The 24,603-nt window shown below is 37.0% G+C and overlaps 3 protein-coding genes across 12 annotated transcripts in view; 1 reads left to right on the top strand and 2 right to left on the bottom strand.

The window, feature by feature from the left end:
• The window catches only part of LOC125683303 (carboxy-terminal kinesin 2-like), a 30,826-nt gene extending 29,977 nt beyond the window's left edge, over positions 1-849 (bottom strand). The window contains exons 1-2 of one of the 2 annotated variants that reach the window (XM_056142182.1): positions 761-849; positions 541-618 (exon numbers count right to left, since the gene is read on the bottom strand). In XM_056142182.1, the coding sequence (XP_055998157.1) occupies positions 541-618; positions 761-763 (81 nt within the window). In that variant the 5' untranslated portion in view covers positions 764-849. The remainder of the gene's footprint in view (positions 1-540; positions 619-760) is intronic. The other variant, XM_056142181.1, reaches the window with a different exon arrangement.
• Positions 850-1,428: 579 nt separating this feature from the next.
• Positions 1,429-14,988, top strand: LOC125683302 (dynein axonemal intermediate chain 7 homolog). 3 transcript variants are annotated; one of them, XM_048924329.2, is made up of 20 exons: positions 1,429-1,522; positions 1,733-1,811; positions 3,525-3,616; positions 5,404-5,508; positions 5,666-5,806; positions 6,218-6,298; positions 6,606-6,775; positions 7,527-7,681; positions 7,842-7,942; positions 8,694-8,714; positions 10,001-10,121; positions 10,844-10,987; positions 11,113-11,254; positions 11,346-11,452; positions 11,617-11,783; positions 12,190-12,279; positions 12,442-12,513; positions 12,751-12,903; positions 13,868-13,969; positions 14,465-14,988. In XM_048924329.2, the coding sequence occupies exons 1-20, from the start codon at positions 1,520-1,522 to the stop codon at positions 14,600-14,602; spliced, it is 2,184 nt and encodes a 727-aa protein (XP_048780286.1). In that variant the 5' UTR covers positions 1,429-1,519; the 3' UTR covers positions 14,603-14,988. The 3 variants fall into 3 exon arrangements, with proteins under 3 accessions (XP_048780286.1, XP_048780285.1, XP_048780287.1); XM_048924328.2 differs by lacking the exon at positions 8,694-8,714 and adding an exon at positions 9,446-9,466; XM_048924330.2 differs by lacking the exon at positions 8,694-8,714.
• A 3,813-nt stretch (positions 14,989-18,801) lies between these two features.
• The window catches only part of LOC125683301 (kinesin-like protein KIF27), a 40,387-nt gene continuing 34,585 nt past the window's right edge, over positions 18,802-24,603 (bottom strand). For 5 of the 7 annotated variants that reach the window (XM_056142184.1, XM_048924324.2, XM_048924322.2 and 2 more), the window contains 7 exons: positions 22,392-22,503; positions 22,153-22,290; positions 21,798-21,991; positions 21,461-21,564; positions 21,234-21,327; positions 20,689-20,903; positions 18,802-20,571 (listed from right to left, as the gene is read on the bottom strand). In XM_056142184.1, the coding sequence (XP_055998159.1) occupies positions 20,531-20,571; positions 20,689-20,903; positions 21,234-21,327; positions 21,461-21,564; positions 21,798-21,991; positions 22,153-22,290; positions 22,392-22,503 (898 nt within the window). In that variant the 3' untranslated portion in view covers positions 18,802-20,530. The remainder of the gene's footprint in view (positions 20,572-20,688; positions 20,904-21,233; positions 21,328-21,460; positions 21,565-21,797; positions 21,992-22,152; positions 22,291-22,391; positions 22,504-24,603) is intronic. The other 2 variants (XM_048924327.2, XM_048924323.2) reach the window with 1 other exon arrangement.

Genomic DNA, 24,603 nt, shown 5'->3' on the forward strand with positions numbered 1-24,603 from the left:
CCAAGATGGGATCCAAAACTTAACAGTCTGCACCTTTAACAGGTTTGGAACACTTTCCTTATAGCGAGATATTCTCGCTAAAACGCGATTATCCCTCTCTAGCGAGAATAAATATATCCCGTACAACCAAGAAAAACACCCGTGGAGTACATATTTTCGTGTTTCACATCGTGAAAAGAAGAAAAAGTGCTAAAATGTCTGATACTTCTGCAAATATATTAATCAAAACAAAAACACTCACGATGTGCATTGGATTTCAGACTGCTTCCCTCTTATGCAACAACTTTGGTATGGAATTTCTTGACTGTGTTGTCAATTTCATAGAAACAATTCGCGTCATGTTGAGTGTGTGTCGTACTTATTCAGCGTTGCACGGGATTTACCATTATTTTCAATAAAGACACCAAAAACACCTGTTATTGGTAATGTTTACTTCCTCGCTAAAGAGGGATAATCGCGTCTCGCTATAGAGGAAGTGTTCCCAACCTGTTTAATTCAAAACAAAATAGCTACTGTAGAAAATGACACGAGTAAAGCAACCTCATCAGGACTGCGGGCTCTCTTCTTGGCACTGAAGGTGGGCAGACGGCTCCTAGTTGAAACTGGAATTTTCCTATCCTGTTCGTAATATGGAACAAAAAAGTTAACATAATCATTAAAATAATAAATACGCCTAACGTTTACATTTACAGATGATCTCTCATTTAATACGCGATATTGTACAAATCTTTACAAATGAGACATGTATTTAGTTATTTACCATTGCTAATTCCAATATACGTTTGTAAATCAAGTAACCTGTGATTCTGCCATCACTTTGACTTTCGAATATTGCGGCCTATATAGAACGCAAAATTTCATTGGTCGATTCAGAATAAGTTCCGAGCGCTGATTGGATTATTTTCAAAATAAAAGCAGATCACGAACCCGACAAATAATCTAGACAATTTTCGTTGTAAAGAAAATTAAAAAGCATTATGTGAAAATGATTAAAGTTTGATAAGACGATAACATTACACTGTTTTCACATTCGGAGATACATAAATGAGGTCAGGGGAATGATTTTTCCATGCTCACCAAAAAATAAAAAAATGTCCATGACTTTTCAATAGATCTAGAAATTAAAAAAAATATATAGATCTATATTTATATTAGTGATTGTTTGCACTTATTCCGCCTTGGTAACTTTGATGCATTCACGTCTTTAAGATTATCACTAAGTCGAAATGTTTTTTGGTTTTGTTATTTTAAATTTCCCGCCTCACGCACCTGATCATTTGTTTTTACGACACCTTTACAATACAAATTAGTTTCAAAGTTTAGTTTGGCAATTTTCTATGTAATCCTTTGATAGATACAGTCATATACATATATTGTGGTAGTTTTTTCATAAATTTGCAATGATGATTATAAAACAATAAATGATGCATATAATTACGACAACCAAACAACGAATTGGTTGCTATACAACAATATTTTGCTCTCGGAAAAGTGGATAGCGACTTTTTTTTGAGGAAAAATGGTTTGAAAAGAAACATTATCTAGTTGATAATTAGGCATATCTTCAATATTTCAAAACTAAATCTACATAATCGACCTATAACGTATAAATAACAATGACAATCGCTTTTGAACCGAATTTTCTCAGCATTTTATCCAAGCTTACATTGTGATTTATAATTTTTTGCATTGTTGCACAATTTTAAAACATTAATAGATAAGAATGTTTTAGCCTCCAAAGCCAAAGCTTAGCAAGGCAGAGAAAGAGAAACTGAAAGCAGAGGAAGATATACGGAAAGCAGCTGAGGAAGGTATATTTTGTTTATTTGTTTTACCACAGGTATCAGAATTTTAATCAATAAATATATATAAATAGAAGAAATATATATTTATTATATATGTAAATGTATTCATATAAATATATATATATATATAGATAGAGGTTTTTTTACTCTATTGATTAAAATTCAGATACCTGTGGTTTTACGACCCTTCAAGAACTTTCACTCATATTGAGACGTCACCAGTTGTAGGTGAAGTTTTTCAGGGCCATAGCAACACCTCCTGTGAGGTGGAATCTCCATTTTTAAGGTCATATCTAAAAGGCCTGCAATTCTCACTTCTAAATGCAGAGCATTAGGTGAAGAAGTTAATTATCACTGCCTATTTTTATGTCTAAGATTTTATGTGGCTATAGCACAAATGGGGTTTGAACTCGCAAAGCGAGCGGTCTAACCAATGAGCTACCACAATCAGTCTGAGGAATTGAGTAAGGTATAAAGAAAATTTTAGATCTCGATCTGAAATATTGTGTTGTAAGAGTTCATTAATAGGGAAGTAGACATTAACTTTTCATCTCACTTAATTGCCCTTTGGGCAAGTAAACTCAAAGTTTTACTTGTCCAAATAAAAACTTAGTTGTCCGAAATATTTTAGACTCTAAAAAGCCTGTCAACCAGTAATTCTAATTATCTTAATTATCTCTCTCTGTCAATTAATTGTCAATTGGTGATACAGTATGATCTACTAGAATGCGCCTTTGCTATAATCTGATGATTCAGTAAAGAAAATAACACTATATGAAGTTGGGTTTTACTTTCTAATATTTTATATTCATCAAGCTTAACACAATTATTATAATAATCATATTTTCTACTAAAAATATCACTTGCCCCATCGGGCAAGTGTGTATTGAGTTTCACTTGTCTGAACTGGGTTTTCACTTGCCTCGGGCAATCGGACAACCGTTAATGTCGATCCCTGAATGGTGAGCAAAGCTCGCCTCACAAAGTGATGCGATAAGCTCGCTCCAACGAATACACAATTGACTCACATGATTTGCTTTTCATCAGCTGAAAAATGATGGGGACTACCCATAATGCCTCCGGAAAAATACTTCATTGAGAATCCCGTTATTAAAATAATTAGATTGTTTAGAAAGTACCATAAATGTTTTTGAATTCCAGACAAGCTTTCTCATAGCTTCAAATACTTTGTTTTTGCTTTGTTTGAAAGAGGGAAAAAAATATTGCAGCTAATATGACGTCATAATGTAACTGTTTACATCCACCGCATTATATTTCCAGCGTTAAAAGAAGAGGCGGATAAAATGTCTATCAGTCGTGTTGCAAGATGTTAATCGGGCTTTGCTCATCTCAATGGCCACACCGTACAACATATTATTTATATGCTATTAAATTGCTATTAAATTTGCTATTTATTAACTACAATTGTATCTATGGGTCACATGCATGAAACTATTTGTTAGCAGAATCTGATTCTCAATTTGGATAATTATAGACAATATATCCTCTCATTCTTCAATAAAACCAGGGATCAAGTCTGAAGCCTGCAGTGCCTGATAAAGTTGGAGGCAGGCATTTGAAAATTGCATACTTGCAATCTTAACTAAGTGGAGATAATGTGCTATATTATGAAATTTGAATCCATATCTGTTTTCTGGACCAGGTATAATCTGATTAAACCATACAGAATCTTAACTAAACTTTTTCAATTTGATACAGAGGAACTCAAAGCAAAACAGGAGGAAGAACTGAAAGAAAAGAAAAAGAAGGAAAAGGAAGAAGAAGCACAGAAAAAGAAAAGGGAAAATGAGGTGAGTTTTGTTAACAATTCTAGATTTATACAACCTGTACTAGTGTGGGTGTAAATTGTTACAACCTGTACTAGTGTGGGTGTAATGTTACAACCTGTACTAGTGTGGGTGTAATGTTACAACCTGTACTAGTGTGGGTGTAATGTTACAACCTGTACTAGTGTGGGTGTAATGTTACAACCTGTACTAGTGTGGGTGTAATGTTACAACCTGTACTAGTGTGGGTGTAATGTTACAACTTGTACTAGTGTGGGTGTAATGTTACAACTTGTACTAGTGTGGGTGTAATGTTACAACTTGTACTAGTGTGGGTGTACTGTTACAACCTATAATAATGTGGGTGTAATGTTTAAAGAATAATTTTATTTGCGTGTGGATTGAAATTGCCTGACACTAGTAATGTTAGGTGCTTCAGAACATGATGAGATAATCAGAACTACTGGGTATTATCAAGTTTTCAAAAGTTGGCTTACACTGTATACTGAAAATCTATGCTTACAATCAAAGTTTTCCAAACTAGACAGGATTGCACGTGTAATCGTGAAAAAGGTACAAAAAATGAAGCAAAAGACCACCCAGATTCACATAAAGTTCTTCAAGGAAAGCAAGTTAAATGATTAGGAAAGAAGGAATAGTGCCAAAGTGAGGTCATAATGTATGGATCTTGACAAAACACAGTAAAATGAGATATGATTTTTATGTTTTATTGTTGGCACCAAAAATACTTCTTAATTAAGTATCATTGATTAATTGATATGAATTCTTTGTTTTATTCTTGTGAGTTTAAGCATATGTTGCAAGTTTTGTAAGTTCAAATACATTGTAAGTCTCGAGTTTGAATATGCTGTCATAATTATTAATTTCTTTCCTAATGTCATAAGTACATGTACTTCATAATTCTGATTTGTCAAACTACCAGTCGTTAGTCGCTTCAGTCTAAGTACATTTTCATCATGTGTCTAGATATACGTGTACTATGTATTTCTCATATATCTAAGTATGTCGATAAGTATATTATATATATAAGAATGTACTATTGTCTTATACGACTAAGTACATTCACTTTGTGAATAGAATATAGTTTAAATTTAAATTAAATATGACTAAGTACATGTACATGACAGGAGATTGTTTCATGATTTCAAACATTAGTCTAGGGCAAGAACACAAATTGCTCGATCTTGTTACTCCATTGTACAAAGTATAAAGTAAAAGGGAATTTAAGAGAGATTTTTCAATAATATCTTCAAAACACATAACTTACCATTACCATTAAAAGAATTATCCACAATATTAAATCTGGCTTTTCATACAAAGAATTTGATGAACGATTTCCTATTTTTTATTCTACATGTGTAAGAGAACCACTTTGGCACTATGGTGATAATGTAGTGGTCAGATAGGTTCAATCGCCAGTGGCCAGTTAGTTCAGTCGGTAGAACACCTGACTACAGAATTTAGGGGGCCCGGGTTTGAATCCTCGTCTGGTCCATTGCATTTTTCCTTTCCTGTTACATTTGGTGCCGTTGACCACCCTGGACTTGCAGGGGCATTAAAATCTGGGTTGTGTGTCTTCAAGGTCAAAGACAAATTAAGGAGGGGGGAATGTAGCGGTTTGATTGCCGGTGGCCAGATAGCTCAGTTGGTAGAGCACCGGACTAGAGATTCAGGGGGCCCGCGGGTTCAAATCCCGGTCTGGTCCATTGCATTTTCTCCCTTTCTGTTACACTAATACGGTAGGTTGACAGAATGGTAGGTATTTATATATTTTTCTTGCTATTTTACAGGAAAAGAAAGACAGAAAGGTTGAAATGAATGAACTGAATGCCCTCCTGGCAAGCAACAGAGAGGCACTTCAGAACCTCCACAATGAAAGACGTAAACAAATGAAGGTAAGTATCTACTGCAAATCATCATACCACCGTGTTTCATATATAATTTTCTTAGTCATGTTAAACTTAATATGCTGACATAATAATCCTTGGCCTTGCAAACTTAAAAAATTTTGTTTTGGACACATTGCTGAAAAATAAACTTGTCTGCTTGAAGTGGAATCGGTACTTGAGGTGTGATGGTTCCCCCGACCCCACAATCCAAGGGGAGATAAATACGTATATCAATCTTCGACTGGAAGATAAAGATCATGATGATGTGGAGTCTGTCTTCAAAGCAAGCGAACTGGATACAAAAGTAAGATGCCAGTAATCAATGTATATTGATTGCTGAAGATTATTAAAAACATGTATGCATGTTAATGGATGTTAATTGATTTATGAAAGACTGAGAGAATGAAAATGTATATATAAGGCCAAGTACCTAGAAGAGTCCATTTTAATGATTGCAGTCAATTTCACCCCAGGAGGATATCAATAATGTGAAAAACTAAATTATCTGAAAATGAAAACTGAAGCATTACATGGGATGCTGGTTAATGTAGTCCAATAAATTAAATCAACAGCAAGTGAAACTACTTTGATGTTTGACAGCATTGAATATATGCATGCTTCTTCTACCAAAAACCATACCTAACAAAGTGTCTGGATTATTGAGGCCCCACTGTAATGATGTATATAGTGAATTTGTGTGTTTTTTCTTTAACAGTTAATTGATGAACTGAACTTTTTACTGGAAGATACACCACCAGAAGAAATAACTGCCAGAGAAAAGGAGCTGTACAATCAAGTAAGAGCAACCTAAGATGAAGTCAGAATGTTCATAGTAGATGAATTAAACTCATGAAGGGGGAGTTGGTGTTGAGAGGATCACAATCTAATGGTCATGATAATGAGGTTACACTGTCACAATGCTTAGTAATTGGTTTATTATCACTCTTTTTGTAAAAGCGTAAATCTAACCTTTACTTTCCAGCTAAGATTTTACAAAATCATTGGAAAATTCTTTGAAAAATGATAACAAAGACAAAAATCAATGTACTGATATATCTGAAACAGATTTTTATTACTTGTGTTTATTCTTGTAACTTCATCAGACAAAGGAAGAGGTACAGACTTTGATTAAGAAGAAGATGGATGCAGCTACACTTCGCTTGTTACAGGAGGCAACAGACCGTGCTGACCCAGAAACCTTTAACCTTCAGTTTGAACTTAAGAGCCCTGATGTGTGTCTAAGTCTGTGGGGTAACCTCAGTAAAAATCCTAGGTCAGTGTCTTAATACTAAAATGATAATGATAATCTTTATTTTTTCTAAAGTCAGATATACATAATCAACAATGAACACTAGCTATATACTAGCTATTTACCAACTTGCACGAATGTTTGCGCTAGGGGGTCTTTTAGTGGGAGGAAACTGGAGTACCCCGAGGAAACCCACGTGTCCGAGTGGGCGACCACCATACCCTCTCACATACAACCCACGGCCAATCACGGGGATCAAACTCAGGTCGCAGCGGTGAGAAGCGAGTGTGTTTACCACTGTGCTACCCGCATACTGCTGATACAATGTTGTGTTAACGATTTCCTATTCCATCTACTATGGCGAAAAAAAGCAAGAGGGGGAAATCAAACAAATGAAATTTGAAAAAATGTTACATTTGATAAATCTCCAGTGTATATTTCTAGACATTAGTGCGGGACCATTTAAGCAAAATACATTCAGTACAACAAAATCCTCTCTGAGTTATATAAAGCCGGGGACCGAGTATGTTTGCGTAAATGCTAAGTATGTTTAATTGGGTTTGCATTGAGACTTGTTACGTTTTAGTCGGTAGAGGTTCCCACATGGTTTGCTGGAGGTTACAGGTTTGAGTCCTTATCCAGCAAACAGTTTTTTTTTCCTATGAAAAAAACTGATGTACACTGATCAAATCTTTCCCACAAACACTGGATATTATCAAGTATTGTTCATAAAAACTTTTTAGGTTTTTGGTCAAAATGTTTTGTAAAATTTCAGGATTAAGTCATTTGAGTTTGCCAAGCAGGGACTGACTTTTGAGATACCCAGAGTGTTGTGTTTGTCAGACTGTGCCATTCGTGTCTTAGATCCTAAATATGACCACTACTCACCAACCTGTAAAAGTTACTACCCTAGACAGAAATTCAAACCAGGTATCAACTTCAGTTTCTACCATAAAACTCAAATTATACAGTGCACTTTATCATTGAACATTGAGCAACAGTAAAATGTAATTGCTTTAACATTTATATTCATCCATGAATCAAATTTGAAAAGCTCACGAATAGACATTATATATTTGTTTGACTTAAGTTGAGGTTCCTATTGAGGAGCCAAAACCTGAGGAGGAGGAAGAAAAGAAGGAAGAGGAGAAGAAGGATGAGGAGGCTGAAGTGAAAGAAAAAGAACCTACAGTAAGTATGGAGTGGGGAAAGGGCAGACATTCATAGGAAGTGGGGAGGGGATGAAATGCAAGAGAAATATTGAGTGGGGGGGGGGGGGGGGGCAGAAACTCTTTGTAAATAAGAGTGAGAAGGGGGCAAAAATCTATGGTGAATGGGGAGTGACGAGGGGGCAGAAACCGATGGTGAATGGGGAGTGAGGAGGGGGTAGAAATCTATAGTAAATAGGGAGTGAGGAGAGGGCCAGAAATCCATGGTAAATAGGGAGTGAAGAGGGGGCAGAAATCCATGGTAAGTGGAAAGGGAGTGGATACCCATACCCACGGTAAGGTGGAGTAGAAAAGGGATGGATATCCACAATAATTGTGGAGAGGGGAGGGGGAGAAACCTATGGTAAGTATGGCGTGTGGAAGGGGTGGAGGTTAGTGAGAAATCCCCCAAATCATTTAATCGATGACATAGTTACATGTAGGATTCTGTTTCAGCTGCTTATTGTAAGTTTGGGCCATTCTTTGCTTGTAAAGGATTGTAAAGTATTACTTTGAATTAGTGAAAATGGGACATATGGTAAGAATTTTAATGATAACTATTACAAATAATTATATAAGATAATCATTACCTTGTAAAAAATAAAAATAAATGAAAGAGTTATAGTCATATTCTCAGAGAAAATACCCCCTTTTATACACAATTTAAAGCTATCCCTTTACTTCGTGTGCAGTGGGAAGTTTTATCATGTGCAATGTGAACATTTTTATTGAAGGACTATACACTTGAATCAATAGTAAGTTAAATAGTAGACTCTTTATTAGTAAGTGGTATAGTTTTTAACTTTATATTCATTTCACATTTCATGTACATGTATCACACAGATTATATCAATTTTATGGGACATGATGGGGATATATGTATTGCCTATTTATTATTTTATCATTTGTTTATGAATTTTGATTTTAAATACAGATAATGGAAACGAAAGAAAGCCTTGTTTTTTTTAACGGGGAGCACACTTGGCGGAGGTTTTCCTATGTTTCATTTGGTCACTTGCTTTTGTTTGCCACCTGTGTAGGTACCTGGTTAGGTTGTGGAATTGCACCTCTTTATTCAGTGAAAAACTGTTCTCTCAAATTTCAGACAAATGTTTAAAAAAAATTCTTAGACATCAAGAATTTTAAAGGTATTCAAAATGTCCTGAAGTAATATTGAACAGATACAAAGTTTATCTTGTATATACACAGCAATATGTGATGCCACTATTTGTTGTATTTCATGTTTAATAGTACACAAAGATATTTTAGAGGTCATTCACTATATTTATTTCAGTCATATTCACAGTAACAATTCTTTATTGAACTTAATGTATGTAGGACTTGCATGCACATTTTATTCTCATTTGTTTTGTATTAGATGTTATCATGATTCAATACTGTATGTGACAACTAAATGATTGTTCAAAACTACAGTCTACAAATAAGTCTTACGTGTATTATGAATGATGATTTTTTTATTTCTTAGACTGAGGGAGAAAACAAACCGGTATAAAAACATTGTCCAGACCAGTTTGATAAACTAACATTTACTGAACTTTAAAGTTCTGTTTTGCCTGATAATATGGTTTTTTATATATTATTTACTGACAGACCTTTGCAGAGGTTCAAGCCCGGCCATTGTTGTGTTGGAAATATTAAATGATAATTAACAAATAATCCGGTGTTGTTGAGTTTTAATCTTGTTATTTAGGTAGCCTTAGTGCATGAGCATGTTGTATGTAAATTTTATGTTAAATTTTCCTCATATTTGCTTGAAGTGATTTAATTCAAATGTGTTTCATTACATTAATTCCAAGTTGAAAAGTAATTTTCTAGAATAATTCATTTCCTTAAACATCTTTATCCATTTTAAATCTAATCAGTATACATGCTTTTTTATATTTGTATTTGTTTTTTTAGATAACATGCAAAAGTCTGGGTATTTTTCAGTAACTGTGTTTAAACACATCTTGCATGTTGTAGGATCTGATGGCCAGGTATTTTTCAGTAACTCTGTTTAAACACATCTTGCATGTTGTAGGATCTGATGGCTGCTTTAGCCGAATTAGACGGAGGACCAAAAGAAGAGGAAGAGGAAATAGAGAAAAAAGAGGAGGAAAAGGAGGAGGATATTGAGGAGTATGAGGAGCCTAAAACTCCAGGTAAGTCCTAGAGGATTCATAAAGTGACCCAAAACTCAAGGTAAGTCCTAGAGGATTCATAAAGTGACCCAAAACTCAAGGTAAGTCCTAGAGGATTCATAAAGTGACTCAAAACTCAAGGTAAGTCCTAGAGGATTCATAAAGTGACCCAAAACTCCAGGTGAGTCCTAGAGGATTCATAAAGTGACCCAAAACTCCAGGTAAGTCCTAGAGGATTCATAAAGTGGCCCAAAACTCTAGGTAAGTCCTAGAGGATTCATAAAGTTACCTAAAGCTCCAGGTAAGTCCTAGAGGATTCATAAAGTGACCCCAAACTCCAAATCAGTCCTGAAGGATTCATAAAGTGACCCAGTCTTAAAGGATTTATAAAGTGACCCAATCCTAAAAAATTCATAAAGTGAACCAACCCTAAAGGATTCATAAAGTGACCCAGTCCTAAAGGATTTATGAAATGACCCAATCCTAAAGGATTCATAAAGTGACCCAATCCTAAAGGATTTATAAAGTGACCCAATCCTAAAGGATTTATAAAGTGGCCTAAACTTCAGGTAAGTCATAGAAGATTCTGCATTAGCATTTCCCCAAAGCAATTGTTATTACATGTACATATCCCTTTTCACCTTATTAAACTCCTTCAACATGGAGATCAGATGACATTCTAAGTATTCTGTGGGGTATCTGTTTTCTGTTAGATATGAACGGTGTCCTTCTTTACTTGACAGAGCCCCTAGAATGGGAGGACTTCGAGGATGATGAAGATGTGGTAGATTTAAGAGCCAATGATATTGTTGGAGGCGTGTTCCACTTTGATTTGATGACACTCCCTCCCCAACCCAAAACCTTGAACAAATGGATTGTCACAAGAAGTAAGAACAGAATCTCGTGATCTAAAATCTTATCATGTTCAAAATCATCACAGATTTGTGTATTACAGTGCTTCTGTTCAGAATATGAAAAAGGTTGAACCACTTACTTGTCATTTCTCAAACAGTGGTGGATCCTCCAGAAATAGAATATATAGATTATGTAGCTGACTCTATCACTCAGTTACCCAAGGAGAACCAGAGTTCTGGGAACACTCCAGTTCAAGGGGAGAAAAGGGACGATAAACCAGGCATTGGAATCACCATGAAGTAAGTCATGTAGAGAGAGAGAGAGAAAGGGGGAGAGGGAGAGAGAGAGAGAGATTTTCATGTATACACAATTTGATTATTTTTATTTCAGACTCCCCAGTCATGCATTGTTTTCTGAGGAGCCCCTCATTGCTCGCTGGGATTTCACCAAGAAATATTGGAGACAAGATGGTTTCACAGACATGAACTATGACGAAGGTAACTTCTGCTCTGAAAGTGAAAAACAGAGAAAAAATGAAGTACAATGTACTAAGCAAAAAGTATATGTTGCTTGTGTTACTTTTTCTGTGTTGATATGTAAATACATCAATGCAGAAAATGCATTCTTGGATTCTTATCGTAAATGTCATCTCTGTTTTCAGATAACAGGATTTTCTCCTTTAAGACGGCATACTTTGGAACCTTTGCTCTACTTCAGGACTCTCACCTAAACATGCCCTTCCAGTCCTGGGAACTCCGCCCACACAAAACCAATGCTGCAGTGCTCACCATCATAGCAGCCATTGTGGAGGTGGAAATTGAAATCAAGGTAATATCAATATCTGTAATCCATTAAAGATGAATATATTAGCGTACCGGACTGACCATGATATTTTACAAGAATTGTATGTCGATTAGCTTTCTCAAGCACTTAAATTAATTGATGCATTGTATGTACATCTACAAGCATTTTGTCAGAAAGCCTTTGGTTTATGCATAAATGGGTTATGCAAATTTTTTCTGCAATGATTGCTACCTTCATCACCCAATGAAACAACAAAGAAAGACATTTTATTGTTTATATTTATATTTTTATGTATTATCAAAAATATAAACTACAATTAAGATCTAAAATATCATATGATCGACCCATTTGTTACGTTAAATGGAACAGCCATTACACCCTTTGAGAGAGAGATGTTTCATCAAATTAATCATTTCTGTTCTCTGTACAGGATGCCATGTGTTGTCTCAGTAAACCTGATGACAAACCAGAGTTAGAGGGAATCAGAAATAAATGGGTCACACCGAAGGAACTTGTAAAGGTAACCATTAATTGTTACCTTAATCACAGTCTTAAATCAGGTCTCTTTGTTGTGAAAAGCATTTATTACTGTCAATTGATTTACACTTTGGGTTTGAAATTATTTATAGACAGACATATATGTAACTATTGACAACAATTATTTTTTTTGATGTTTCCGTAGATCATGAAGGAAGCTGGAATAAATTTGTTCCCAGCTGAAGACTCGTCCAAATACGTCAGCATTCAGAACAAGGTCAGAACTTTCGACAAATGCTGTAATATTTTTCAGTACATTTATGTACCAATGCTAATTTCAAACATTCAACATAATCTGATTTTATCTACAAAATGCATTCTTTCAGATGAAAATTTTCATCCAAAGCAAAATTTAGAAAGCCTCACGTTATTGACAGAGCAATTTCCTTCTGTCTATCATACACACTGAAATGATTTTGATATAAATTTCAATGTTTTACTCTCTTCCTACTAGAATCCTGTTGTTACCAATTGGGCATATGAGCAGATGGCACTGCTATCATCAGCAATAGCATTCTCATGGTCCAAGTGGAACAGTGAGATGGAGACAAGTGACAAGGTTCTGTTCCAAGGGTCTGAGGCCTTAGAAGACGAGCCACTGCTGGAGGTAAGGCCCGCAAGATCACAATATAATGAAAATAGATTTTATCCTGAAATATTATGCTGTCCAGTTGGTAGTGAATATGACCTATGACTGTGATCCTTATTAGTTACATGCATTAATGTTTGACCTTGACCTTTCAATTTATTAAATATGAAATGTCAGTTATCATGCATATTTCAAAAGTTATATCTAAGGTTAAAGGGACTGATTCACGATTTTCCTCCAAATTTTGTTTTTCACTTTAAATGATCAAAAGCTACTGTCTAATATGTTTAGAAGGTTTCACAAAAATGACGGTTATTCATCATGACAGAAGCTCATTATGGAGAGTTTATTATTTGTTTTGAAAACACAGAATTAGGTGTGTTATTGTTTACGGGGTTTTCAAAATAAATGGATATTGATCCAAGTATATCGTATATATCACATACCAAGTATACTTTAGGTAAAATGTGTCATTTAAAAGTTAAATTTTGTGACTGTACAAAATGAAGATGCCTTAAATCACAAAATTACCGTTTCACTGGTTGGTTTGTTTACATAAAAAGACTCGAGTCTTTGTTTACATTACACAGAATCAAAGCTAAAACATTGCTCTTATCCTTGCATTCAGACGGTCCAAATTTTGGTTGTCAACATTAAATGAGCTATAATCTTAATTCTTAACATAAAAAATGAAAAACAACATTTCTTCCGAAAAACGTGAACCAGTCCCTTTAAAGTTTTAACTTATCTTCCTCCTTAATAAAAAAAATCATCCCACCTCCAAACAATAAAATACAGAAAGACAAGATGAAAAACAATACATCTCCTCTTTGATGCCGGGGGAGGGGGGGGGGGGGGCTTAGTTAAGACACTCATACATTTATCATTCAGCACCTGCCTGTAAACTATGATTATTATAATTAAGACACATTTATCATTCAGCACCTACCTGTAAACTATGATTATTATACTTCATCTACAGGAAGATTGGTGTATCTACTTACAAACAAAGAAGAGAAGCATGAAGCTGAAGTGCACAGAATTTGACGAGGAGTTCTCCGAGGATTACGCCGAAGGAACCACTGTAAGTTTCATTGACGTATTCAAATAAGATAGTGTGTCAAGTTCCATTTCTTCAAATTGAAATAAAATTATGTTTGAATAGATTTCATTAAAAGCATAGTAAAAGTCGTTATAATGGAAATGAAATCAAGAATTAAAATGAGCTAGTCCAAATGATTCATAATATGTCATGTCATTTTCTGTAAATGATAACAATAATGCCTTTATTGCCAAGTTTAAAACAATTCAAATTACATCCCCTGAATTTTTGCATCCTGGACAAAAATTCAATCTACTAATTATAAGTTGTTCTGTAGTGACGAAGATGCAATCATTTCAAAATTGATGAATATAGCATTCATTTTTTTTTTTTTTAACACATTAGAAAGGAACAAGATGATTTGGGGCAAGAAAACAAATATTCACCAAAATGAACTTTCCTATCTTTTGAAATATGATTTTTCAGTCACATGAATTTAGAGTAGTTTCTGTAAGCTCTGTAAACATGTAATTTCAGTTCCAATCCAATCTGTATCACTTGGTGTTGAGTCAGTGCTCAGAGGAGGCGAAGGAGAGGGTCCACAATTCCAGTTACCAGTATGTGGACTGTGTGGAGCAGATACTGAAGGCTACCAAAATACTCACCTACTCCTAATCCGTTCACAGACAACTAGGAGGTGCTGAAGCCTGCAGTCGGTGTTTAATTAGGGGGGAAATCTGTGCTTTCTCTAAGTGGGCATTGTCTTTCAGAACTATGATTTTAACATTTTTGAGAAAAATCCCTTGCGTCTTATGAAAATGAACTGAATTTAATGAAGGAGGCAATATGCATCTTCAGACATACCCTATTATCAAATGACAAGGAAGGTAATTTGCTATTTGAATTTCCTTTGTCAGTATGTCATATCTTTATGTTGTGTAAAAACAGCAGCCTTGTTACAATGTGATTTTTTACATGACACCATACAACATAATTTTGTAAATAATTTTGAAAAACCATGTTTAGTTGAACAGTACATGTATAAATTTATTGTTTTCCAATGTTTGGTTATGGTTGTTTTTTCTGTGAGGTACAAGTTTATGCGAAGTTCACTAAAAGCCTGCAGAATTTTATCCCCTCACAATTCATAGTGTGAGCTCATAGACACTCCTTTTTTTTGCTTGATTGATAATCTACATTAGGCTTCGTCATCAAGAGAGGAAGAACCCTATTGATTTTTAGAATCCAAAGGTCAAGGTCACTAGGAGACTTCATAGAAAAAGCTTGTATATACTCTCATTGTGAGAAGATATTTCCTGCCTTGCGGAGCTCGTTTTTGTCCGATCTGACACGGTGAATTCTATTGTCATATAAATAATGAGTCAAAATATTCTCATACGAATTAATTTTCTTCAATAGTACTTTAATTAGCGAGAATGTACATTATATCTGCTTAAATATCACAAAGATTGCAATGAACTCTTAAATAAACACAACTGCCCTAAGAAATATTTTGATATAAAGCAGAAAAAATCACTATATCCGGATACTCATTTCCGCCCCTGCCCAGAGTTGAACTGAAGACCTGTGGAACCAAATCTATTAGTGTGAGACCAACGTAATAGACCGCTCAGCTATTTAGGCAAGTCAATAAAACTTGCTTTTGATAATAATGGATTTTTGTTCACACTGTCACTTGCTACATGGTCACAACAGTTTTAAATTGGAATATATATGGAAAAACTTTTTAAAAAATTCTAAAGAGTAGTAGGGCCATGATTTATAGTGACACTAGCATGTAAACACCCTCAGGTAGTTCAGATTCAAGTTTATTCAAATCCTGGCCTCTGGGATGGGTAGGTGGGGTTAGAATGGAGGATAGAGGATCTGAGTTTTACATAAAAAAATCTTTAAACAAGAGGCCCTTGGGCCACATTGCTCACTTGAGTCACCTTGGCCCATATTGTAAGATTTTCCGTATATATATTCGCATGTAAAACTTTGATCCCTATTGTAACCCCAACTTACCCCTGGGGCCATAATTTTTATCGACTTGAATCTGTACTATGTCAGGAAGCTTTCATGTAAATGTAAACTTCTGGCCCAGTGGTTCTTGAGAAGAAGATTTTTAAAGATTTTCCCTATATATTTCTATGTAAAACTTTGATCCCCTATTGTGGCCCCATCCTACCGCCAGGGAGCATGATCTGAACAAACTTGGCTCTATTTTATACCAGGAAGCTTTCAGGTCTTCAAACTTAAATCTCCATTATGTTAAAAAGATTTTATATTAATTTCAGCTTTTCTGGCCTAGTGGCCCTTTGAACGGGACATGGTCCTTCATTTGAACAAACTTGAATCTCCTTCACCCACAGATGATTTGTATTAAGTTTGGTTGAAATTGAGAGTGTAGTGCAGATTCAAGGTTCATCAAATCAATATCCTGGGGGTAGGCTTGAGCCACAATTAAGGATTCTCAGTTTTTCATGAACACGAGAATGTATGGGGAAAATTTTGCGTGTTAGGGTGGGGGCTAAAATCTTGCATAATTACAGGGGAATGTAACTTAAGGCATCCCTATGTTGTTTAGAATCAAGTTGGAATTAATTCATGACCCCATTTGGCTTCTGTGGGACCATAATATGGCTTAAATTTTCAGTACTGCAAATGGTACAACACACCTGTTAGAACTTCAGTGGAATGAATGTCTGTATCCATGATAAATAAAAAATGTCAAGAAAACTCTGACCATTTAGCCCTCAAGTAGGTCACAGTGCATCAATCAAGTTGAAATGTGAACTGATTAATATGTATTTCACTGAGAGGGAGGCTGTGACAAAATTTCAGGGCAATACCTGTATTCATTATGAAAAAAATCTGGAAAACTGACGTACTTTGACTCCTAAAGTAGATCATGGTGCACCAATCCAGCTGAAATGAAAACTGGACTTATATTCCTCAGAGAGGAAGCTTCTGACTAAATTTCAGGGCAATATCTGTATCCATAACAAAAACAAGATTTTTCTACTAAGTGATATGATCTTGACCTTCAGAAACAATAGACAACTACACTTGGCATAAGATGTACGTGTACAAAGTTTGATGGTCCTAGCCCCATTTCAGTTTGTATCCTGCATACAATGTTTTCCTACTAAGAGATACTATGACTTTGACCTTGAAAAACAAAAGATGGCCTCCACTTGGCATGAGGAGTATGTGTATCAAGTTTGACGGTCCTAGCCCTAATAATTTGGTCTGTATTCTGCCTACAAAGTTTTCCTATTTACTGATACTACGACCTTGACCTTGAAAAACAATAGACATCTTCCTTTTATCATGTTGATCAAATGTACCAAGTTGTAAGATCCTGGAGCTTATGGTTTCGTCTGTATCTTGCCCACAAGGTTTTCCCAAGTGATACTACAACTTTGACCTTGAGAAGCAATAGGCATCTTCCTCTCATCATGGTGATCAAATATACCAAGTCCTAGAGCTTACAGTTCACTTTGCCAACATACAGATGGACGACTCCATACCATAATATGTCTTGTCTTTGTTGGCCCTATAATTATTTTTTTATAATCTTCTGAATAGCATTGTGGCCCATACATGTCACACTTAACCAGTCATGATTTCTTTGGCACTGGACATCAGAAATATACTGCACAATAAATGCAATTCACTTTATGCATCAAGTACATGTACCAATTACAATAACATCTGTAACTTCCAGGTAATTTTTAACACAAAAAAGGACGACATTGCAATAAATGGAATTTATAATGTGCATCAATTAAACAGTAAATATCTAGAGATTGTTTTTATGAGAAACAAATGTCTCCCTAGCTCCCCAAATTGGAAGTGCTCCAAATGAAATCTCCTCCCCTTAATGTACTGCATGGTATGGAAGAGAAAGCATGAGCAGGAATATAGACATTAAAGTCTGATAAGCCGCATAGAAGTGTTCACAAGCTATTTTACACCCTCTACCCCTCAGATCCACTATAACTTTAAGGAAAACAATTGGTTCCTCCTGTCCCTACAATATGCACATCTGCAAATGGCATTGTACAAAATTTCAAGTCTATCAGATAAGCCATATAGGAGGAAAAGCCTTCACAAACTATTTAACATCCTCCATCCCTCTTACATCCACTATAAGTTTTAATTAAGAAAATAATTGGATCCTCCTGTCCCTACAATATGCACATCCACAAATGGCAATGAAGCATTGTACAAAGTTTCAAGTCTATCTGATAAGCCATATGGGAGGAAAAGCATTCACAAGACTTTGTGACAGACAGACGGATGGATGGAAAGTACAAATACAATATGGCTCCCCCTGAAAGAGGGGAGGCATAAATACCAGTTCAGAGATTAAAACAATAAAAATCACCACTTTTAATATCTCTGGATAATGTTCATCACTTCCCTTGATTCAATCTTTCGATAATGTCAGTTTTTTGTCTGGTTTCCTGCCTGTGCATAAATCAGTGGAATTTTGTACCTGCACACTGAATGGAAATCGTCAATCCATGGAATTTACAATACCCTTTTTTAATTTATAAGGTTTGAGACATAGAAAATGAGAAATCATAAGTCCAGTTTCCTTTAACACAAATTTTCAAACCTTACACACATAAAAGTCTGTGATTTTGTTAATTGATTCTGTTAATTGATATGGCAAGTCTTTTGCCATAGAATTCCTCCTAGACCCAGATGCACGAAGGTTAGTTGACTAAATTTAACTAACAGCTAACTTGTCATCAACTCTACATATCTCTTAAATTTAACCAACTTTTGTGCAACTGCGTCTAGATAATTAAACTGATGGCATGAACAACAGAATTCCAACATTTGACATCACAAGAGAGTAAAGAGATTCTGATTTTATTTTCTGTTCAATAAATATAGCATCATACATGTATGTTCTTGGTAATGATGAATTTCAAATGATATAAATGAAGCATAATAAAAAATGTAAATATATGCAAAAAACTATACACTAGCTCACAACAACACATAACATGTGAGTTAGTGCACAAATGGAGTCACTAAGCTGTACAAAGAAGGCATTAAACATGGTAGGTGGTTTATACAGACAGTGACTCGAGATTAAACATTTACACGTTTCTTCACTGTTGGCAACACTAAGTGTTAATAAACTACAAGCTAAATACCAAACAATGCATAACCTGTGAAACAAAAAAGTTTTGATTTACAAATAACTACTCCCATCATGAACACAACTCTAACTTGGGTTAGGTTATTCAGTTCCTGAGGTCCTGTGACTTTAAGGAAACAGATCTAAATAAACTAAAATTTCATAAATTCAGTATTTTTACTACTGTAACAGCGAGACCTGTCTAATCCGACATGCACTGGGAAGAAACTGTTTTGTCAGAATACAACAGTATGTCAGAATAAATAGTGTAAAAACAATGAACATATGAAATTGAGGATGAAAATAAGGGTTGGAATGCCCAGTGACACGGATTTCACAGATGTTGGATTAGGCAGTTTTCACTGTATATTCAACTGAAGGCAGTTTGCAATTGGAATGTTAGAACCACATTCCATATTGTACTCAAAACAGAAAATAGAAGGGATAAAAGACTTGGGCTCTGCCCAAGAGATAGTTGAGACAAACATTGCTGCCAATATTTAACTAGTTCACCACATGGCCTACAATAAATACAGAATATTTTAGTGAATAGGACGGAGAGCACTCTGATCAACAGTTATAAGACACAACCCATGCAATACTGAACATTTAGTACACACCATCAGTGCATGTCTGGATTGCCATTTCTCCACATGTCACTTGCTGTGTATTACTGTGCACATGTATACAAGACATAAGGCAGTGCAATTTGAAATGTACAATCAAAATACTTGTACAACCACTGTACATGTATACAGTCTTATTTTTTTTTAATACAGTCTTATTTTTCCTATTTGTAAAAATATGAAAACAAAACTGCAGTAAAGAGTTATGTAACCTAACCTTAACTTTTATAATGAAACAGACATTAAAACTGGATTTAAAAATGTACGTAAACAGATTTAGACAAGAAACTGTGATATTAACAAAAAATGAACTGAAAGCTGTATACACTGACAACTCTACAAGTTTTAGTAACAGTTAGTGATATTCATCCACAGGCTGTGAGAGCTCTGACTAAATATGTGGCACCAAAATATTGCCAGTGCTCTTTAAAAAATTTTTTTTTAACTCTTTCGTAACTCAGCAGATCGCCAACATTTATTTCTTTGCATACATGCCAAAACAGCAGAAAACTGCATATGCATTAAGAGGGAATATATTGTGATTTGTAATCAGCTTTTTAATGGTCTATAATCCCCTGCTCCTTATTTCAAGTTTTGGTCAGTTCTCTGGCAATTAAACTTCCTGGTTGTCAAGGGAGAACTTCCTGATGGTCAAGGGAGAACTTCCTGATGGTCAAGAGAATACTTCCCGATGGTCAAGGGAGAACTTCCTGATAGTCAGGGGAGATAACTCATGGCATTGTATAGACAGCACCCACTTCTTGTAAATAATGAACACATACATGTAAATTAAAACGGTGATGATTAAAAGCTTCAACTCCATGGATTATTGCCTCCACCAGGGTCAAGGGAATCTGAAACATACAAAGTAATAGATTCATCTACATGTAAATACGGTTATCAGAACACAATCAGGTACCAAAAGAGTGTTTATAAATTATAAATGTAATATTGCACCATAATGAACTTACCCTGGGGAGGGGGTGGAGATCCCATACTCTGCTGACTGGTACTGAGATTTGACCTCCGAACTGAGACTTCCTTTTCAGACATTAGACGGAGATTATTCCGTGATATTTTTACAGGAGTAATGCTGGTATGTGTCACTATGGCATTTCGTGCGGAATTTGGCCGTGAGCCGTGGCCCTCACTTCTCCCACTAAGAGGACGGTTTTCTCTTTCTCTGCTACAAATCAACAAATGAGCGCATTTAATGTGTATGTGTGCATTCATGTTTGCTTTTGAATCTTATAATTTTAGATAAAAGAGGTTGTGTTTCAGATTCTCTCTTTTGTGGGAGATTTGAATTTGTGGGAAGGTCCTCTTGTTCTTTATTGTACTTCAGATTCATTTGTTTAAGATTTGAATTCGAGGGTATGTTATTTTGTTCCTTACATTATTTCAGATTTCCTTGTTTGTTTAAGATTGAAATATGTGTGTACATTAATACCATGAAAACAATGAAACTTGCAGGCCTCTGCTGTAAGCTCAGGTTAATAATAATCAGTTCACTTACTTCAGTGAGCTTGGAATGTGAGAGTGGTTATTGGTCATGGGAGGAAACTCCTGATCATCTACTGAGCTCTGGAGAGAATTCAATCCCATATCTTCTGATGACAAAAACAATTTATAGAAAAAGACTCAGCTGTACATGTTTGGAAAGTCCATTTCAATTACTCAAAACCATTGCATAAATAATTTCAGGAAACTACAATAATTCTGAGGTCCCACTATATGACTTACCCTGAGATTTAATAGCCCCTGATGCAATTAGATCTCTCAGCTTCCTCTTTAAATCTCTGCTTGTTTTCTTATAGAAATACAGATCCTTTTCCAACCGATGAATTCTTCAAATTAAAAACATTTTCATTAAAATACATTATGGCTCCAAACCTTTGAAAAAAAAAACACCTTGTAAACAAACTTGATTTTGATGGAAAAAAACCTGACACAATAAGACCAAAATATTCTTCAGAGGATTTCAATCTTGTGGCCCTTGTAGGAACTTCCTTCCATTTGTTGTAAGGACTCCTAAAGACCTAACGAAGTCTTGATTTCACTCCCTACAATGATCACTCACTTGGTTTCTGTGGTTTCCATCACTGGTTGGTCTTCCACGGCAGTGCTGCTGGTAGTGATCTGGTGCATCAGCAGTTGCATCTTCTGTTCATACTCCCTCTGCTGCTTGGTCAGGCGGCGGTCCACTTCCACAGCAGCTCGCTGGAGTGCACCCTCCAACTCCCGAATCAAACGCTCCTGTTCATCCAACTTCACCTATAAAATCAAATTCAACTCACCATAACATTTTCATATGACAAGCACTTACTACATGTATATGCACAATTTTGCATAATGTGAACTGTAAGCTCATTGTGTAACCCCCCCCCCCCCCCCCCCCCCCCCCAGGAAATTATTCATTACAGAAATCTCCTTACCTCCATTTCACTGCACTGGAGATCTGTTTTCCTCTCCTTTTCTCGTAAATTGATAACTTTATCAAAGTACTTAGACAGTAGTGTTTTGGTTTCTACTGCTGACAGTGCATTTAATCGATTCATAACCGAGTCCTCACTCTGGAAAAGAATCAGAAAATACAACAGGAAGTTACAGCATTTGTGTTTATCAGCATGTATCTTCTTGAACAACAACAGACTTAGTATAAATAATGTCCAACCTGAGACAGAATCTGCGAGTGCCGGAACTCTAACTGTTTGCTGTTAATGTTGTCATTTTTAAACTCTATAGCAGCATCTAAGGCCTCAATGGCTTCATCAAGTTCTATCAATCTGCAAAAGATAATTAATGGAAAAACTTTAGATGTAATAACATATTCTCTCTTTATTGATAATCTCAGCTCTCCTACCAGCAATGAGAGCTCCATAGTAACTGTTCAACATTATATAAAAACTTCACAGGATCTTTGGCTGTTTCTGATTTGGAATCATTTGCACACCATATTTTAATGACCAAAGGTTTTCAGAAATGATGACAGAGAGAGGGTGAAGCTGACAGAGAGAGTGGAGATGACAGAGAGAGGGTGAAGCTGACAGAGAGAGTGGAGATGACAGAGAGAGTGGGTGGAGCTGACAGAGTGACAGAGAGAGGGGGTGAAGCTGACAGAGAGAGGGTGGAGATGACAGAGAGAGTGGAGATGACAGAGAGAGGGTGGAGCTGATAGAGAGAGGGTGGAGCTGACAGAGAGAGGGTGGAGCTGACAGAGAGAGGGTGGAGCTGATAGAAAGAGTGGAGATGACAGAGAGAGGGTGGAGATGACAGAGAGAGGGTGGAGCTGATAGAGAGAGGGTGGAGCTGACAGAGAGAGGGTGGAGCTGATAAAGAGAGGGTGGAGCTGACAGAGAGAGGGTGAAGCTGACAGAGAGAGTGGAGATGACAGAAAGAGGGTGGAGATGACAGAGAGAGGGTGGGGATGACAGAGAGAGAGAGGGTGGAGCTGACAGAGAGAGGGTGGAGCTGACAGAGAGAGGGTGGGGCTGACAGAGAGAGTGGAGATGACAGAGAGAGTGGAGATGACAGAGAGGGAGTGAAGATGACAGAGAGAGTGGAGATGACAGAGAGAGAGAGTGGAGATGACAGAGAGAGTGGGTGGAGCTGATAGAGAGAGGGTGGAGCTGACAGAGAGAGGGTGGAGCTGACAGAGAGAGGGTGGAGATGACAGAGAGAGAGGGTGGAGCTGACAGAGAGAGGGTGGAGCTGACAGAGAGAGGGTGGGGCTGACAGAGAGAGGGTGGGGCTGACAGAGAGAGGGTGGAGCTGACAGAGAGAGGGTGGGGCTGACAGAGAGAGTGGAGATGACAGAGAGAGAGTGGAGCTGACAGAGAGAGAGTGAAGCTGACAGAGAGAGTGGAGATGACAGAGAGAGTGGGTGGAGCTGACAGAGAGAGAGGGTGGAGCTGACAGAGAGAGAGGGTGGAGCTGACAGAGAGAGGGTGAAGCTGACAGAGAGAGAGGGTGGAGCTGACAGAGAGAGAGGGTGAAGCTGACAGAGAGAGTGAAGCTGACAGAGAGAGTGGAGATGACAGAGAGAGAGGGTGGAGATGACAGAGAGAGGGTGGAGCTGACAGAGAGAGGGTGGAGCTGACAGAGAGAGAGGGTGGAGATGACAGAAAGAGGGTGGAGCTGACAGAGAGAGAGGGTGGAGCTGACAGAGAGAGGGTGGAGATAACAGAGAGGGTGGAGCAAACAGAGAGAGGGTGGAGCTGACAGAGAGAGAGGGTGGAGGTGAGAGAGAGAGGGTGGAGATGACAGAGAGAGGGTGGGGATGACAGAGAGAGGGTGGAGATGACAGAGAGAGAGGGTGGAGCTGACAGAGAGAGAGGGTGGAGCTGATAGAGAGAGGGTGGAGCTGACAGAGAGAGTGGAGCTGACAGAGAGAGGGTGGAGATGACAGAGAGAGAGGGTGGAGCTGACAGAGAGAGAGGGTGGAGCTGACAGAGAGAGTGGAGCTGACAGAGAGAGGGTGGAGATGACAGAGAGAGAGAGGGTGGAGCTGACAGAGAGAGGGTGGAACTGACAGAGAGAGAGTGGAGCTGACAGAGAGAGGGTGGAGATGACAGAGAGAGGGTGGAGCAGACAGAGAGAGGGTGGAGCTGACAGAAAGAGGGTGGAGCTGACAGAGAGAGAGGGTGGAGATGATAGAGAGAGGGTGGACCTGACAGAGAGAGAGGGTGGAGCTGACAGAGAGAGTGGGTGGAGCAGGCAGAGAGAGGGTGGTGGTGAGAGAGAGAGGGTGGAGGTGACAAAGAGAGGGTGGAACTGACAGAGACAGGGTGGAGCAGACAGAGAGAGAGGGTGGAGCTGACAGAGAGAGGGTGGAGCTGACAGAGACAGGGTGGAGCAGACAGAGAGAGGATGGAGCTGATTGAAAT

This window comes from Ostrea edulis, chromosome 6, assembly GCF_947568905.1.
Source record: "Ostrea edulis chromosome 6, xbOstEdul1.1, whole genome shotgun sequence".
Taxonomy (NCBI): domain Eukaryota; kingdom Metazoa; phylum Mollusca; class Bivalvia; order Ostreida; family Ostreidae; genus Ostrea; species Ostrea edulis.